Raw genomic sequence first — 12,820 nt, forward strand, 5'->3', positions numbered from 1 at the left:
AAACTTGCCACCTTAGTTGGATTTTCATTGCTGACCGGATTTTGTGGTTGGCTACATTGGCTGTAATCAATAACGGACGATGGCTATGATCAATCTCTGACAGTAACTTATTTATTTGCTACTTATTTATTAGTTTAAATTCATAGTCTGAATAAACTGCTTATTATTATAAGCATGAATTACAAATTTACAACAATCAGCCTCTGCCATCTTGTAAATCTAGTTTTAGACAAAATTATATCTAATGGAGAAACCGTTGGAAGAAATAAATATATAACTATTTATTACAGTGCTTGTGTACACGGATTTGCCAATTTAAATAAATAATATTACGTCCGTATTACATTTGTATCTATTTTATTTCATTTACTAGCACCATTGACTACCAAACATTATTGTAACAATTAAAAACAATGTTATTACTTTTCGCGGCAATATTTTGTTTTAGGTGTTGGCGTTACTTGTTTCCTCCTTGTTTTTTCCCATGCTACCAACCTTCCCGTCAATTTGTAATTTCCTTTTTCTTTCCGGTCGGAGTCAAGATGGGTGAGTTGTCTTGTGATGTGAAATTGTTATTTTTATCCATTTGTATCTATGAAATCTTGCAATAAATATCAAAACGTATTTATGTAGGCATAAATAATGTTATCTATTTGTTCAGTCTCAAAGAATTACTTTTGTTTCACTATATAAGGTATTCTACATACTGTCATAACCATAACCTAACATTCTTCATAAGGCACTTCTTGTGGACCATGTTACTTTTTACAGCACCATTCTTGCTTCTCTCTAATTTAAATTACATAATTTTAAGCTCAGTGTTAATTGGACAATCGGCATTTAAATTACTGGGAAGGCTAAGCCTATACAGTTATCAGATTTTACTCTTCAAAATGTTTTTGATTTAGGAACTTTGTGAGCTTAGGTTAGCCCCCAGTAGAATAGCTTAAATCTAGTCAAACTAATTTTGTTTCCTCTGGTTATCCTGCCTACGAATCAATTTCAGTATGTTATCTCCAAGACTTAAGTCCCATGTTAACTTAGGCTAGTCAGAATGCCACTGTAGCACACAAAGGTGCTTAACTTCTGAAATTTGTAACAATTCAGTAGGCTAAATGGCTTTTAAAGATTTAGGCATGATATGATTATTAAGTATTTGCTATGTTACACCAGCATTCTTTTGAGTAAAATGTGTAGTCAGCACTAGGCCTAAGATAACAATTTGAAAAATTATTCTGAAGATAAATTTTTGAGTGCTTAGACTCATTTCCGTAGGCTAGTCACCCTCCAAGTTTTTATTGTATGGATAGACTTCCGTATCTGTTGTCAAAAACAACCGAATGAAAATATCAACCAATATGAACTTGTCGATTACCACCTTATTCAATTGTTTCATTCGCTTAACTTATCGTTTGTTAGCTAGGTTAATCTTAAGTAGAACCTAACTAACCAAGCGATAAGTAGTACCTATAGCCTATTGTAGTATGAAATAATCGATAAATTGAATACTTAGTCGATAGGTCAATATATTGATCAATGTTTTCATTTGGTTGTTTTTGACAGCAGATACAGATTTGTAGCCTACCCTAAGTTAGCCTATTTGTATAACTTGGTGGCCTGAGATACAAGTTTACTTTTTTTTTGGACTAAATGTAGGCCTGGCCTAGGCCTAACTTAAGTAACTTCACTTACTTAGGCATAACTTATTAAAAAGTTGACAGTTTGTTCAGCTATGCTTAGGCCTAAGTTACTTTAGGCTTTATTGATTAATCTTGTTCTTAAGTTAAGTTAAAATTAGGTCCTTAATCCTCCGAGCGTCAATCGTCTGAATTCCGAAGATGTTGCAGACGCTTCACAAACTCGTTCCGAATGAACTCCAGTTGTACTGAACTGGATTGCATTTGTAGTCTACGGAAAGAGCAGAAAAAGCTTGAATGCAATGTCTAGTTTGATATGTTTTTACTCTTTGTTAACTTGTGAAGCAAACTTATGTTCAAAGTTTGATGTCATCACCTTTGCTGTCTGTCCTTAACTTAGGTTTCTGATGTTTTGGTTTTAGTAGGCCTAAGTTAACCGACGATTTTAATGTTAGAATCATTCCAAATTGCTCTTATTACTAATAGGAGGGATTTTTAAAAGTTAAATAGTAGGTAGGTATATTTCATAGAGTTTTTTTAATGCCAAATATGAGCGATAAAAGTGGTGATATGTCCGTCAGTCAATTTTACAAGTAAGTTATCCTTATGGGGTTAAGGTAAGAATCCATGATGTCATGTTTTGGTTTTCTCGTCATAAATATTAATTTTTTCATATCAGGGGCCTGTTTCATAATAAACTAAGTTAAAAACTAATTATTTGTAAATAAGCTGATCGCCTAATGGAAATTATAAGTTAAAGCTTGCAACTTGTAGTTTATTATGAAACGGGCCTGTATCTTAAATATTAAGTTACCTATACATTTTCTTGTTCCTTATTAAATTCTTAATAAATTTAATAGCCTATATTGAATTTTTTTTTTATTGCCTAAATACACAACGGGTTTGTAACCTTAAAAACAAGTTAACCCTTAGAGTGCCAGGCGAGAAATAAAAGTAACGCTAAAAAAATGCCGATGATTTTTCCCGAAGGTCGCGCTAAAAATACCGAGCGCGATCTGGCGATTTTTAGGTTAAAATTTCGTAAAAATTGAATTTTCGATATTTCGACCAACGAAAATCTATGTAGGCCTATCGCATCTAGTAACTTTCGACTCAATGTTAATATATGGGTTAAAAGAATCCGAGTATCCATTCGGTTGTTATGACAACTGTTCGGTCATTACGAAACGTCCGGTCAGCCGGACGTTGGCACTTTTGGCTCGTTCTAAAAACGTCCGGTCGGCCGGACGTCGGCACTTTTGGCATGTTTTAAAAACGTCCGGGGAACCGGACGTTGGCACTCAAAGGGTTAAGTTTTATTTGATATTGTTTGTATTTGAACATATAGCCTACACCTAATGAACCTAACGGACAGGTACTTAGCAATTTTTATGTTTTATGATACATTTCAGCAATTTTTATGTTTTATGATACATTTGATCCACTTTCATTCTTAAATAGGCTACAGTAGGCTATCTAAGTAGTTTTATAGGTGTAACATAGGTCATTTTATAAATTTTTTAGAGCGTTTGTTGTAAATGCAAACAAAACTGCCAAAAATGGCGCGACATTTAAGATTTTTTGATGGGCACCCAGAGGGCTAAGGTAATCTTTTCCTCTTGACGGAGGTAAAGTTTGTAAACTCTATTATAAGTTAAGGTATCAATTGCTCAGGCCGAATGTTTACTTACCACTTCAGACTCTTTATCTTTAAGTTGGATGAAATGTTTTATGATTCAAATTGCTCTCAGGTATATCTCGCGACCACTGGCATAAGCGGCGGGCGACTGGTGGCAAGAGGAAGCCAATCAGGAAGAAGAGGAAGTTTGAGTTAGGAAGACCAGCTGCCAACACCAAGGTTAGTCAACTTAGCTTATCATTAGAGTTACAAAGGCCTTGTCTAAGGTAAGCAAGTTGTAGGCTACCCGACACACATTTGTGATTTGTTTGACTGTTTTATTTTTTATGCTGAATCTGTAAATTTCAACTTAATAGAAGTTTTGATTGTTTTTAATTTAACAATTTAACTTAAGCCCTCTCGATTGATAAATTGGGTGTTTGAATACATGCCTTACTTACTTAAGTTAGTTAAGTTAAGCCATGTGATTAGGACTTGCTTATAAATTGTTACCATTTAAACGAGACAAGTAGCCTAATTTTCTTTTCAGCACCCCGTAAGTTAGTTATGATTTGATGACATCGGATCTCAAAGAAAATAATTGTGTCCCAAGTTCTAATTTAGAGGAGGAAAAATCAAATAACTTAGACTACTGTATCAATCTATAAATGTTCAAATCGAAATATGGATTTTTTAAGTTACAACAGGTGGAATGTAACTCATTAATTTGAACCGAAAGTGATTTCTCCGCACTTGTTCAAATTATTCCCGTCCTTGGATATTAAGGTTGACCATATGCCTAAACTTAGACCTATTAAACTTACACAGTTTATTTTTTAACTTTGTCCTAAAGTTAAATATATGTCTTTAATTTATGTGTTGTAATTTTCAGCTTGGTGCTCGTAGAATCCACACTGTAAGAACTAGGGGTGGAAACAAGAAGTACAGGGCTCTGCGTCTAGACCATGGAAACTTCTCTTGGGGCTCGGAATGTGAGTTGACATCAAGAACTTTTACTTTGGCAAAAATAAAATGGCTAGGTCCTAGCACAGCCTATTCAATATTTTTTATGGGCCTAGTCTGTAAATTTGATATAGCCCTGGGAAAATAAGTTTTGGTCTACCTACCAAATACAGTAATGGTTTCTGAGTTCCTACAGTTAACTTGATGCAAACCTTGACATAGGCCTACAAAAAAATTAGTATTTTGCAAAACAAAAATGGCCACCGTTAAAGTAACAAAAAATGTAAAATCACTTGATTTCAGAATTTATTTAAGTTAGGAATTTGGCAAACATGAACAGGTTATTTACAAAACTGACAAGAAACCCGTGTTGGATCACTTGTAATGGATCAGTAGTGTCTCCGTTTTTAAATGAGTGAATAAGTTTATTTATGTAAATCTTGACACATATAAATTGTAGAACTACAATGAACTTTCAGTAAGTTATGTAATTGCATATCAAATCGCTTTCAAATTACAGTAACTTCACAGGCCATGTGCCTATTTAATAAAAACAAAATGTGTGTTATCAAATATGCATGTTTGCTATTGGGCAAAAAAAAGCCATTTCAAACTGTATTAATTGAGTATTTCCTGTTTTAATTTTTAGGCTGCACTCGCAAAACACGTGTTATTGATGTTGTGTACAACGCCTCCAATAACGAGCTGGTCCGTACCAAGACATTGGTAAAGAATGCAATCGTTGTTATTGATGCCACACCTTTCAGACAGTGGTACGAGTCTCACTACGCTCTTCCTATTGGTAGGAAGAAGGGGGCCAAGCTGGTAAGTACACAACTTGGTACTTTTAGTAGCATAACCTCGTAGTTTACGAATTTAAAAAAAGTGTCCCTTTTAGAACTGAAAAACCATGCCTACTTACAACAGATTATTCCTCACATCATGAGCGCTACCAACTTTTGAACGTTTCGTATTTTACAAACGATTGATAGGCTAGTTGACTTTTTGGTCGGAGTATTCTTTTAGGGTTCAAGTTATCTCAGTTTTCATTCATGAAATGTTCAGACCGCCAATTATTGAGATAATTCTGTGTATGTTGGATGTTATATTGTCATGTAAATAGCCTACATGACAAAAATCGCACAATGGAAAAGCCGGGTTTACCTGATGCCAGTTGGCGAGACAATTGTCAAGAGACAACTGTCACGAGACAACTAACTGGCTCGGAATTACTGGCTTCGTGTAAACACTTCAGGCCAATTGTCCCGAAATTCAGTTGTCTCCAGGAGTAGACTGAGGACAAAGAGCTGGGCCAAGTGAGGCCCCCACCCCTCGAAAACCCAGTTGTCGTGACAATTGGCACCGTGTAAACGGTGTAGAGGACAATAGCACTGTCTTATCTTTTGGCAGTAGTACCCTGGTTCATTGTAAAATGCCTGAGCAAGTGTTGGCCACGTGTGAACAGGTTCTCGTTCAACTTGCCTGGCCTACGACAATTCCAAAACCACGTGATGCCAATTGGCAAAGACAATTGTCTCGCCAACTGGCATTGTGTAAACCCGGCTAAAAAGAAGAGTGATTAAGGCAGTTAATGATGATTTTAATAAAATAGATGGAATCGCTAGGGAACTCAGAATTCCACCCTATTTCAAAGATTTTGAAAACGCCGGGAAATGACATGATGGTAGATTAAGAAAAGAGGTAAGAACGGTGAGTTTAATGACTTGGACAAATGTGTTTTAGCATGGCTACTAAGTGTAGATAAAAACATTCAGGACCGATTTTGCAAGAGAAGGCCATTCACTATGCATAATAAGTTGTTTTTGGCCTATTTTTTTCCCGCAGTGACCCTTTAAATAAATATCCTGAGCCCAATTAATGGTTTATCTTGTAAAAAGTTATAAAGGTCGTCATGTAACATAGTTCTTTGAATCCTTAACCTTAATTTTTTAGTACAGAACCTCGTGTATTTTAATTGTTTTCATCTTTTGCGATTGACTTCCATGAACATCAGGGCTGTGCGAATAGTTCGAAAAACGAATCGAATCCGAATCTTTTTAGAGATTCGATTCGGATTCGAGAACGAATCTACTGTTTCTAACTGGATTTGGATTCGGAATCGATATTCGAATTTACTGTTAAGAGATCCGGGTTCGGATTCGATATTCGAATTTCTTGGAAATAGATCCGAGTTGGGATTTGATATTCAAATTTACTAGATTCTGATTGAATATAATTTTCAATATAATTTTTTAGACACTAAAAAACTACTTGTGCACTCCGATTTGCTGTTGACTGGTTCATGTTAGGAACCTGACCAACTTGGTGTTAGGCTTTAGGCACATTAGTGTAGGTCGCATTTGAACCCTATCTTGGCTATCAGTAAACTTAACCTCACAGTGTTAGTTGTTACTTGTAATAGTAATGCAGACATAGGCTTGTGTGGAGGTTTAACATCGAGGTGTATAATAGGCTGGGCCTATGTTTTAGACTACACAAATTGGTAGTCCATCACTTTTAGCGAGAAACTTAGGCCTAGGTGGTATGCCTAACTTATGCCCAATTTTTTAGTTTCAAAACTTCAAATAGGTAGGCCTAAATTTCATAACTTTTTTATTTGGCCCATTTCAAGAATTTTTTTAAGCAATTCCCTAAGTTATTTCAGCCCCAGAAAATGTGGTCTAAAAATGTGAAAATTGGTACTGCTGACTTTCCTCGGATTTGGATTCGACTCTGAACAGGTTTAAATATTCGGATTCGATAACAGCTTTAAATTTCAGATTCGGATTCGATCCAGGTTCGATAATGGCTGTAAATTTGAGATTCGGATTCGACCCAGATTCGACTCGGGATTAATTAAAATATTCGGATTCGATCCGGATTCGATAAAATCTGTACAGCTATGATTCGGATTCGGATTCGAACCAAAATTTTTGGATTCGCACAGCTCTGATGAACATTTATTATTATTACCACTGTAATTATTTTACTTTTAACTAATTTTAGGCCTATCGTATGAAATGACTATTTCTTATCGTAACAACATTTTAATTCTCTTTTGGTATTGGTGTCCATGATGTTTTGAAGTATTTGCTACTCTTGAAAAGCATGATGAAAAAAAAATCTGAGATAACCAGTACAAAGTACCAATTCAATCAAGAAAAATGTTTTTTTTGTAGGTATTCATAAAGAGATTGGGGTTTTGTTATTTTTCAAACCAAGTTAGAAAGTAAGGATGTTCTCCCTTAAATAGGCCTATCACTTTACAGTTATTTCTGTAGGCTATATATCCTTTAACTGGCTTCCACAATGTTTCAAAGTATTTGCTCCTGAAAAGCATTATGAAAAGGTTTACTGCGCTACAAGCCTGTTGTTACTTTTGGTAGCCTACAGATTTGAAAACAAAAACTTTTCTTCTTTTATTGTATAATGAATACTGTATGGCTTGGTGAGGTTAGAATCCAATTTTCTTTTAAATGCTGTGTTGCTGTTAATTACTCAATAGAAATATATCTGTTGATTATTAGTCAAGGGTTGTGGTCAGATCGAAGATGAAAGTTTTGTTCAGTCAAAACCCAGCCTACAGAAAAATTCAACCAAAAGTCACTTGAAAACTTGTGTGTAACAAATATTGTCCCATGGTGGATACAGTTTGAGGGCAAGGCCTACAAATAGTCGATACTCCATAATTGTGCCTTTTAAAGAACCAAATATCTTGTGTATCTTACCAACTATGAATATTGTTCACTAATATCTGTAATAATGGGATTTAAACAAAATTAGGAAAATACTAATTTCTAAGGAAAATGATAAAGGGAAATGAAAACAAAATAAATGTATAGAATTGAAACCAAACCCCAATGAATGATAAGTCTTTCACTTGAATTATGAACAATGACATCTAAATATGATATGGTAATCAATTAAGTGAGTATAGTACTATCTGCGGGATAATGTTAAAGATGAAATGAAAACCTACAAAAATGTGTAGAGTTAAAACCCTATAAATTATGTTTAATTTTCTACTTCTTCAATTACTAGGCTTGTGACCCACAGATACAAGTACATTATATGTTCCGTTCAAGAGTCTTGTGTATCTGTGGGACAGCAACTGTGTGTCGAGTGTTCTTCACTCATACACACGATGGCTCTGAGAGTTGGTCTATATTGTAGACCTGGCATATATCAGCCAGGAGTAGGCTGCTGTTATTAAGAGCCGTACATTCTTATAACTTTATGAACACATGTGACTGATTTAATTTGGGTTGATTTGGTATTGAAAATGCTAGGATTTTGTTATTGCACTGTGATTTACATTATTTAGTAGGCTATTATTACAGTTACCAGTTGCAAATGTTAAAACCATAAGATTCTCAATTAAAATAATAGCACTAGGCTCTGTTAGTTTAGGTCAAATCCAAGTTAAAATTTAAAAAATTTGTATCATCCATGAACATTTATTATTATTACCACCGTAATTATTTTACTTTTATCCAATTATATCCTATGAAATGACTATTTCTTACTAATATCGTAACAACATTTTAATTCTGTTTTGGTATTGGTGTCCATGATGTTTTGAAGTATTTGCTACTCTTGAAAAGCATGATGAAAAGAATTTCTGAGATAACCAGTACAAAGTACCAATTCAATCAAGAAAAAAGCAATTTTTTTTGTATTCATAAAGAGATTGGGGTTTCTGTTATTTTTTAATTAATCTTCAAAACATTTAAGTTGAAATAAAGTAAGGATATTCCTTTAAAATATCACCATACAGTTATTTCTTTAATTGGTTTCTACGATGTTTTGAAGTATTTGCTCCTGAAAAGCATGATGAAAGGTTTACTGCGTTACAAGCCTGTTACTTTTGGGTACAGATTTAAAACCAAAACTATTCTTTTTTTCTTGTAGAAAGAATACTGTATGGCTTGGTGAGGTTAGAATCAAAATTTTTTCAATGCTGAGTTGCTGTTAAATGATGAATAAAATTATTTAAAAATGTATTAATTACTCAATAGGAATATTTCAGTTCATTATTAGTCAAGGGTTGTGATCAGATCGATGCTGAAACATAGTTTTGTTTTCAGTAGGCCATTTAAAGTACCAAATAAATATCTTATGTCTTACCAACAATGACTATTGTAATAATTAATGTCTTAAAATCTCTCAATAATATCTGTAGTAATGACATTTCCTTTGAAGATTCATACTTGGCTTAAAATACCTACTTTGTATGGTCACCATTTCAAAGAAAAGTATACCGTATAAAGAAGACTCGTGAGCTATGATTCGTATACAGCAATGGTTATATAATCAAATTACTTATTTTCTATAATCAATGACAAATCACAGAGAAAAGAAACTAAATCTCATAATTCGATAGAATATTTTTATATTCAACCAGCTGTTAGTTATAACAAATTATATTGCACTAAAACAAACTTAAGATTTTAAAGACTGCTCAAAAAAATTAATTAGAACATCTAGGATTTTAATATATATATTTAAATAATCTCTTGTCCTTTTGCCGAAAAAATGAACTTATCAATGATTATAGCATTACACATGGTATAAATAAGTCTACCCTACGTATTTAATTTCATTTTCATCCAAATGCTGAATTTGTGTCGCATACAATGAATTTTAACAGCTGTTAAGTTCAGCGAATTGTATTAAACCAAAAGCTAGAGTAGAATGTTAGCGTCGGCTGCTAGACTTTTTAAATTTTTAAACTTATTTTCTAAAAAAATAAAACCCTATACTAAATTTATGGCTTCGACATTCCCTAGTTCTCAAAATTATCATTCTTTCAACACAAAAATCATGAAAATCCGTCAAGTGGTTGATTCCGAATCGTGAAATAAAAAACCCTGTTACGTTTTAATATATAAGATTAGGAAAACACTCATTTCTGAGGAAAATGATAAAAGTGAAATTAAAACAACAAAAAAATGTCTAGAATTAAAACCTAAACCCAATAAATAATTTTCAACTCCTTTAATTACTAGGCTAGTAACCCACAGATACAAGTTCTAAATTGAAAGGGTACAATCAATGTTGCGTTTGTGTATCTGTGGGACAGCAACTGTGTGTCGAGTGTTCTTCACTCATACACACGATGGCTCTGAGAGTTGGTCTATAAAAAAAAGTTGTATCATCCATGAACATTTATTATTATTACCACCGTAATTATTTTACTTTTAACTAATTATATCATATGAAATGACTATTTCTCTTACTAATATTGTAACAAAATATTAATTCTCTTTTGGTATTTGTGTCCATGATGTTATGAAGTATTTGCTACTCTTGAAAAGCATAATGAAAAAAATTTCTGAGATAACCAGTACAAAGTACCAATCCAATCAAGAAAAAAGGCAATTTTTTGTATTCATAAAGAGATTGGGGTGTTATTTTTTTATTAATCTTTAAAACATACAAGTTGAAACAAAGTAAGGATATTCCTTTAAATATCACCATACAGTTATTTCAGTATGTCCTTTAACTGGTTCATACGATGTTTTGAAGTATTTGCTCCTGAAAAGCATAATGAAAAGGTTTACTGTGTTGAAAACCAACAAAAATGTCTAGAATTAAATAAATTATGTTTATTGTCCCTATAAATTATGTTTAGTTTTCTACTTCTTCAATTTATAGGCTAGTGACCCACAGATACAATTACATTATAAAAACCAGACGTAGTCACTCATTGTATCTGTGGGACAACAACTGTGTGTCGAGTGTTCTTCACTCATGCACACGATGGCTCTGAGAGTTGGTCTATATTATAGACCTGGCATATATCAGCCAGGAGTAGGCTGCTGTTATTAAGAGCCGTACATTCTTATAAATTTATTAAAGCATGTGAGTGATTTAATTTGGGTTGATTTGGTATTGATGATAGGTGATGCCAGGATTCTGTTATTGCACTGTCATTTACATTATTTAGTATTATTACAGGTAGTTGCAAATGTTAAAACCATAAGATTCACTCAATTAAGTTAATAGCACTAGGCTCTGTTAGTTTCGGTCAAATCCAAGTTCAAATTTAAAAAAGCTGTATCATCCATGAACATTTATTATTATTACCACCGTAATTATTTTATATTTATTATTTAACCAATTTTATCCTATGAAAGAAAAGACTATTTCTTACTAATATCGTAACATTTTAATTCTGTTTTGGTATTGGCGTCCATATTTTGAATTTTTTGCTATTCTTAAATAGCACGATGAAAATAAAAAATTCCGTGATAACCAGTACAAAGTATTGATTCAATTAAGAAAAAAGCAATTTTTTGTATTCATAAATAGATTGAGGTTTCTGTTATTTTTCAATTAATAAATGTCACCTCCATACAATTTTTTACCATGTCGTTTTGAAGGTCATTTAACAATTTTATAAATGTAAGAACAACAGCTTAAATGAAAGAGAAACTTCTAAAACACAATTATTGAGTAGTTTTATCATTTTTTAAGTCAACCCATACTAGTTACAGAGTAAGGATATTCCTTTAAATATCACCATACAGTTATTTCATGCATTCAGCATGTCCTTAAACTGGTTTCCACAATGTTTTGAAGTATTTGCTCCTAAAAAGCATAATGAAAAGGTTTACTGTGCTACAAGCCTGTTACTTTTCAAAACGGCACACGAAAGATTTCTCAGGTATGTACCGTTTGACGTCACTAACTGCTGACGTCACTTTGAGGGAACACCATTACCGCAACGATACGGTTTCGAGGCATCGGCCTCGGTGGTATAGTGACGGGCTGATAATCCGAATGTACCGGGTTCGAATCTCGCTGGTAGCACTAACTTTTTGTCAACAATTATTTTCATATCAGCAAGTTTGGTTGGTTTGGTTAGGTTATGACAGTTTAATTTTATAATTAAGAAATTATCAAATTTAATTTTAGGCATTTATAATTTTATTTTATGAACAAAACTATTTTTTAGATTAGTTGGGGAAACCTTCATTTGATTTTTTCATTATTAGCACGTTTGGTTAGGTTATGACAGTTTAATTTAATAATAGAAAAATTACAAAATTGTCTTGTTTCTTTAGACGCAGCAGTTAGTGACATCAAACGGCACCTGAGAAATCGTCCGTGTGCCCCACCAGTTACTTTTGGTACTGAAAACAAAAACAGATTTTTTCTTGTAAAAAGAATACTGTATGGCTTGGTGAGGTTAGAATCAATTTTTTCAATGCTCAGTTGCTGTTAAATGATAAATATAATTTTTTTTTTTAAATTTATTAATTAGCCTACTCAATAGGAATATTTCAGTCGAGTATTAGTCAAGGGTTTTAGTCAGATCGAAGCTGAAATATAGTTTGTTTCAACAGTCAAAACTCAGCTTACAGAAAAATTTAACCTAAGGTCACACTGCAGACTTTTGTAAAACAAATATTGCCTCAAGGTGGTTACAGTTTGAAGGGGTTCAAATAGTTGATTCTCCTTAATTAGGCAGATTAAGGATTAAGGCAGATTAAGGCGGATTAAGATTAAGGCAGATTGTTCGAGCTACAACTTCCACCCGGTCGCGTCACCTGTCTCGTGTTCCCGAGTACTCAGTATTTTTAATGTTAAATGTTCG

General features: G+C 33.3%; 1 protein-coding gene across 1 annotated transcript in view; it reads left to right on the forward strand.

Annotated features, from left to right (window-relative positions):
- The first annotated feature begins 489 nt into the window (after positions 1–489).
- Positions 490–12,820, forward strand: part of LOC128992354 (40S ribosomal protein S8) — a 31,005-nt gene continuing 18,674 nt past the window's right edge. Inside the window, exons 1-4 of the mRNA XM_054415893.1 lie at positions 490–546; positions 3,389–3,495; positions 4,148–4,247; positions 4,868–5,043. Coding sequence (XP_054271868.1) covers positions 543–546; positions 3,389–3,495; positions 4,148–4,247; positions 4,868–5,043 — 387 coding nt within the window. The 5' untranslated portion in view covers positions 490–542. The remainder of the gene's footprint in view (positions 547–3,388; positions 3,496–4,147; positions 4,248–4,867; positions 5,044–12,820) is intronic.

This window comes from Macrosteles quadrilineatus, unplaced genomic scaffold, assembly GCF_028750875.1.
Source record: "Macrosteles quadrilineatus isolate MER2022 unplaced genomic scaffold, UCM_ALF_1.0 Scaffold_4__1_contigs__length_99947679, whole genome shotgun sequence".
Taxonomy (NCBI): Eukaryota; Metazoa; Arthropoda; class Insecta; order Hemiptera; family Cicadellidae; genus Macrosteles; species Macrosteles quadrilineatus.